The 6,659-nt window shown below is 39.1% G+C and overlaps 1 protein-coding gene across 1 annotated transcript in view; it reads right to left on the bottom strand.

The window, feature by feature from the left end:
• Positions 1–6,299, bottom strand: part of LOC125028837 (dnaJ homolog subfamily C member 9-like) — a 7,860-nt gene extending 1,561 nt beyond the window's left edge. Inside the window, exons 1-4 of the mRNA XM_047618372.1 lie at positions 6,083–6,299; positions 5,026–5,178; positions 4,686–4,802; positions 1,240–1,348 (exon numbers count right to left, since the gene is read on the bottom strand). Of these exons, the coding sequence (XP_047474328.1) occupies positions 1,240–1,348; positions 4,686–4,802; positions 5,026–5,178; positions 6,083–6,176 (473 nt within the window). The 5' untranslated portion in view covers positions 6,177–6,299. The remainder of the gene's footprint in view (positions 1–1,239; positions 1,349–4,685; positions 4,803–5,025; positions 5,179–6,082) is intronic.
• Positions 6,300–6,659: the final 360 nt, after the last annotated feature.

The raw sequence follows: 6,659 nt of genomic DNA on the forward strand, positions 1-6,659 counted from the left end.
GCAGAGGAGGAGGAGGAGGAGGAGGAGGAGGAAGAGGAGGAGGAGGAGGAAGGAGGAGGAGGAGGCAGAGGAGGAGGAGGAGGAGGCAGAGGAGGAGGAGGAGGAGGCAGAGGAGGAGGAGGAGGCAGAGGAAGAGGAGGAGGAAGGAGGAAGAGGAGGAGGAGGCAGAGGAGGAGGCAGAGGAGGAGGAGGAGGAGGAGGAGGAAGGAGGAGGAGGAAGAAGGAGGAAGGAGGAGGAGGAAGGAGGAAGGAGGAGGAGGCAGAGGAGGAGGAGGAAGGAGGAAGGAGGAGGAGGAAGGAGGAAGGAGGAGGAAGGAGGAGGCAGAGGAGGAGGAGGAGGAGGAGGAGGAGGAGGAGGAGGAGGAGGAGGAATGAGGAGGAGGAATGAGGAGGAGGAGGAATGAGGAGGAGGAGGAATGAGGAGGAGGAAGGAGGAGGAGGAAGAAGGAGAAGGAGGAAGAGGAGAAGGAGGAAAAGGAGAAGAAGGAGAAGGAGAAGAACGGTGAGAGAGACTTGAACAGAAGGAAGAGAAACAGAGAAGGAAAGGAGGGAAGAAAGTGAGAGGGAGAGAGAAAATACATGCGAATATTATTATAATTTTCTAAATAACATATCTGACAGAACTATAACTAGTTTACAAACTTGTACATTGAATGCAGTTATCAAAACTGTGGCATAAGTACACATATACTGTATATTTCACAGCCAATGATAGTGATTGTAATCCATAAAAAAATGACTTTGACTGGCATCATACAGCTAGTGTTCTAAGCCACTGATAAATGGAAGAACCTTATGTATATTACAAAGGCCATATGAAATTGAATTTATCAACTCCAGGAACTATATTCTCAACCCAAATTCTGATTGTCTGACTTTAGTTTCCCTTTTCCTCTTATTTTTAAGCATGACGAAATGCATTTTAGACATCACCCTCTCTCTGTGGAGCTTATTAATGAATTAATGTTTAATTCTTAACATCACAGATTAACCCCCAGGCATGTCATTTATAACCCCAACTGAGAAGCAGTGTGCCTTGGCCAGCTTAAGGCTGGTACAATGGAATGTTCATTTAAAGCAAACAACTGAAATGTAATCACATCAATGAACACTTTAAACTCTTAACTGACTGACTCTCTCTCTCTCACACTCACACAGACAGACAGACAGACAGACACACACAGATAAAAGAAAGAAAAGAAGAAAATAGACTCATGTAAAGAAATTGAAATCACTGACCTTGGCTCATCCTCAATGGTGCAGCATAGTACATTGGAGAGTATATAGTTCATGTCACCCTCACCATCAATATATGCCTGCTTCAGGTCTGCCTTTTCCTCTTCAGATTCTAATAAAAGAAATGGAAAAATATACACATTTATGTCTTAGACATTTAGCAGTCAGGTAAATGTTAACAAGACCACAGCCCTCGAGTAACAACTTTATTATAAAAATTCTGAGTTTTAAAATTAAGTGTTACCCTTAGGGAAGTAACCCTAAACTGCCCTTACTTTTCCTTTTAAACTTGAAAATCTTGTCAGAACTTGTGACAGAAATACATTATAGAGTTTATGTATTATTTCCTGGTTAATATTTCTAAACTTTAGTTTCACTTGTTCATAGCATTCAGTATTTACATTACACAAACAATGAAGCCATAAAAAAACATGACAGTTTATGGTTAATGTAAAAACAAAAATGTGCTAGACATCACTTAGCCCTATGGTAAAGTATTGTGGCAAAAAGGGTAAATATGAATCAGTTGTGTTAAATGCCAGAGGTTATGGAGAATTGTGGGATGCTGTGATTGTGAAAAGGGTAAAGAGGGGTAGCAAATGGAATAAGGCAGGGTTTAATAAAAAAGGAGCAAAGGGGTTAATGGCAAAGGGTGATTAGATAAAATGGAAGTTAATTTTATGTATAAAGGAAGAGGAACATTGCATAGGGAAAGTGCAAAAGAGCCATTATGAAGCAATAAATGGGCAATAAGGGTAGAAATATACATGCAGAAGAATCACAAGGAATGAAAAAGGGACCAAGGAAAGGAGGTGAAGTTTCAGGAAGACCATCAGAAGGGGAAGGATCTGGGGAAGGACACAGTTATGACTTTCAATGTAGAGAGAATGGAAGATGAATGAAGGAGAGCAGCAGAGCAGAGTGAAGGACAGTGTTGGAATATGTGAGAAAAAAACTTGTTGGTGTGCTCCCTGTCTGACCTCCCATAAAGTGAGGCTAAGTTTGAATCCGAGAGCTGCTACCTCAAACTTGAACTTGTAGGTAGGGCAGCTCCCGTAGAATACATTATGGGAGACACCACAATTGGCATACGATTGCACATTGAGGACATCAGGCTATGAAGTGACAGTGTTTGGCAGGGTGGCCAAAACACCAGCATTTCTGATGTTGATGGGAGAGGGGTTGATATGGTTGGACAGAGGAGGACTCTCCAGCAATATAAACTTCATTGGGGAGGTCAAGTCTGTGGATGGTATTCTTGGTAATATTGGTGTAGGATTTTCAGTGGTATCTGGGGAGAATAGTGTAGCACTGTACTGATACAGCATCATAGTCAGTAAGGCAGGCAAGCAGGTCATTTTCAGTCTAACCAATCCTTCTTGTAAAAAGGGCAATCAGCCAGGGAGATGAAAACAGTTCCAGTTCAAGCATTAAGGAAGGAGTGAATCTGGGCGGGAATAGGTTTAGCAGTTGAGGTAGTAAGCATAGATAATGCATAAGCTTGGCATTCAGATGTAATTATTACAAGGCATGAATGAAACTTAGCAGGAAACTTGCCCTACTTGTTTTTGGAGACATTATTGGAAGAGGTGGATATTGTATGAGTAAAAGGCTATAGGGCTAATCAAAAGAACTGATCCCACTTGGCTGAGCAAAGAAGTACTCAAAATGTTTGTAGCAGGGGAAGTAGTAGACAGGTGAGGACAGAAATAGGAAATAGTGGTTTGGAGTGAGGTAGTACTATGGGGAGAACAATAAGAATGAAGAGGAGTAATATGAGGGGAAGGCAGGGGTCAGGAAACCAGATAGGCTAGCTGATGAAGGGGCAAGGCTCAATGCCCCTTATAGATCTACAAAATCTTCTTTGGCAAGGATGAGCCTGATATGTGGTGAGGAAAAATGGTCTACCCCTCAGGGTCCCCATGTGGGGTAAGGGCTAAGTAATTAACAAAAGGAATTACATGCCTATGGTTCCCTTATACTCTTAGGACTGACACAAAGCCAGACTTTCATCCTTTCAGAAATGCTCTTACACCTTAGGAATAAAGGAATGGAGAAGAGAGGGAAAAGGAAAGAAGGAGAAGAGAAAATACCATGCAAAATTGGTTGATCAAGGGCTGAGGCCCAAAGTAGGAGCAACCTCCAACACTGGGCTTCAGTTCCCATCTCCTATGCCCCCCCCCCCCCCTCCATGAGAACAATGGGCATAGGATGGGAGGGGGGGATCAAAGACTATGAATGAAACCTTTGAGGCTTCCAGAAATTGTTCCTTTCCCAGCTGATAAAAGCAGCATTCCTGTTTAAACAATTCTGTTTCACAAATGACAAATCTGATGAGGGACGAAGTGCTTTCTCTTACAGGGATACTGATTACTTAGACAATCCAAGTAACCAAATTGGCTAATATAGTACTGTACCAGCTGAATAAATGATGCTGGTGACTGCTGAAAAGCATTTACCTTTGCCGATAATGTGATTTGTAATTTGATAATACCAGAATTAGAACTTTTTGTATACTTAAAAAAAAAAAAAAATCTGATGTCATTATGTATTAATGTTGTCACACTCTTCAATATAAGGCAAATTTAAAGTAATTACTGAGAAAAACTATAAGCCACAACACTATGCATTATGGCCTCAGGAATCAGGAGGATAGTATCTTCAAATACCAAAACCTCACATAGGGGTATCTTCACCCAATGATGCTAGGTGTGCATGTACAGTTCTGGTTCTGCAAGCCTTTAATTATCAAGGAATCAATTCCTAGGCTTACTTACTCTCACCCTTTTCAACAATTCCTTGGATATAATAATAATAATAATAAAAAAATTAACACAAATCATAATCATATAAATACTAACAGTAATAATAATAACAATAATAATAAAAAAAAAATAATAATAACAAACAATACAAAAAAATATTTTTCATGTGAAAAGTTCCTATATTCCAGTTATCAAACCAAACCTTAATTGAGCCTTGAACTGAACATATCCTTTTATATCATTCCCACTGAATGGTTTAGCTTTTTCCCCTCTGGATCCCTCTCTTCTCTAGGGAGAACTTGGTCATGGAAATAGTAATGGTGCAATATTTGCCATTTGAATAAATCATTATGCTTCATATCTGCTAATCCATTTATATGACTGAGTGTCTTTAAGGTTTCTTTAAAAAGGCATTATCCTTTATTATGGTCCACTTTTCCATGATAAGGGTGCAACCTTAAATATGGTAATATAAGATATACAATTTTTTTTAAACATGATTCATCATAATAATCTTTAGTATGGAAATTAGTTTTAATAATTGAAGATTTTTCTTTTCATATTTCAAATTAAGGATATGGTGCCATTATTATCATGTTAAATAAACTATTTCTTCATAAATATTAAGCATCTAAAATACTGTTAAAGGGAATCCACTGAAAGATGGGGTATCCTTATGCATACCCTTATAAGATTCTTCAAAGTTCTTGATATCATCCACAGTGATCTTTTTGAAGAGAAGTCTCCAATACTGGTCCCAGTCACGGTCATCAGGGGCCAGGTTCTCATCATCGACCTCTCCTGCAATGGTTTTCATTATTCAGGAACATATCTTATAACATATAATATTAATTTCATATTAGTGTACAGCTTAAAAACCATAGTAAGAGTATCCAAAATAGTCTCAATAATCATAAAATAACTTTAATACTTGCAATGAGAATAAAGAACACATACATTACAAATAAAAAAACATGTACTATATGTCGTGTTAATTAGCATAATTCCTTTACACATAACATACCTGTCTCATCATACACAGCTCGTCGATCCTTGTCAGAGAGGATGGAATAGACTTTGCCTAGAGTTTGAAACTTCTGTGTTGCTTCTTGCTTATCATCTTCACTCACTCTGTCAGGGTGGACTTTCAGTGATACTCGGTGATAAGCTTTCTTGACTGAAAATAAAATAAGGAATTACATGTGTACTTCTGTATAAAAAAAAAAAAAAAAAAAAAAAAAAGTCTTTTGTAAAATAACTTTGCACCAACTTTAACTACTGTATATACTATTTCTACAAAAATAAAGAAAAAATTGAAGGAATTTTTTTTCAACATTTTATTCTATTTCATAAATCTGAATGAAATTGGCAGAAACAAACAGATAAATTCACATTGACATTAAATGATCCCTCAGTATTTTACAAATAAAATTTTACAGGTATATAAGAAGAAGGTACATTAACACAATAGTTTTCAAAAATCCTAATAAAAATTTAGTTAAAATTGATAACTAAATGACTGAAAAATTATCACTGTAGTTGTATCCTTAGAGCCCTCTTAGAAAAATGTGAATTTAAAGCTACAGCATAAGCTTGGAAGAAACTATAATAATAAAATTATAAACAACAAATACACTTAAACTGGTGGCAAATTTATGTTTACTTAAACAAAATCTGCTGTATCCCTTAAACAAGACATCTTTCAATGTTGCACTAAGATACAAAAGGTATGAAATAAAATGGTATATTTATTTCCTTATTCTCATTAATACAACAAAGTAATCCCGCAAACAAAGAGGTCTAAAGTGTCATTACAGAATTGCTAATCCCTTATGAAGGCCTGACAGCGCGGGAAAGGGCCCCCTGCGAGGCTCATGCCAAAAATATGGTATGTGCGTAGATACAATTCCCGGCCATGACTGGCAAAAACGAACCCACGAACAACAAAACAACACCAAAATCTCCAGGAAAACAACCTAACCGGCGTCGAAAAAAAGTCAAACGAGGTCATGTCACTCCCTTTCCTCCCATATTGCCCCTGGAGGCCGCCGTCGCCCCCCTCGGCCTGGCGGGACACTCACGCTCGTTCTCCCGGGCGCTTTTCTCGACGCCCAACACCTTGTAGAGGCAGGAGACCCCGAAGAGATCCTCGCACGCCTCTAGGATACTCGGCATGGTGGTCGTCTCGCCGAATCAAGTCCGAGGAGAGATTGTATTGGCAAAGTTCCTTGTCCGTTGTCCTACGCGGCCGCTGCTTTGTTTACTTTCGAGCAGACGAACCGTTGGCGCGGGCGAGGCGGAGACAGAGAAGGGGCGGCGGGCGCACGGGCGCTCTCCCGGCAGAGGAATTAATAAAATCTAGCTCAGTGGACGGGGTCGAGGTCGGCTTTCTGATTGGATTTATAAGAGGTCGTTGGCACATCTTGGCAGTATCATTATGTGCAGTGTTGGCATTTTAAAACGTTTATGCATTATGTAGTAGTACGTAAATTCGCAAGTCTGTCATTGCATGCATGCAACAACGCATTCGGATGCAACACACTAATTACAGAACTAATATGTATAGAATATATAGACACAAAATCACACGAACATCCACATGTACATACACACACATACTCGGACATATACATAAAAGTCCTCATTATTGTCATATGT

The sequence above is a fragment of the Penaeus chinensis genome, chromosome 9, assembly GCF_019202785.1.
Source record: "Penaeus chinensis breed Huanghai No. 1 chromosome 9, ASM1920278v2, whole genome shotgun sequence".
Taxonomy (NCBI): domain Eukaryota; kingdom Metazoa; phylum Arthropoda; class Malacostraca; order Decapoda; family Penaeidae; genus Penaeus; species Penaeus chinensis.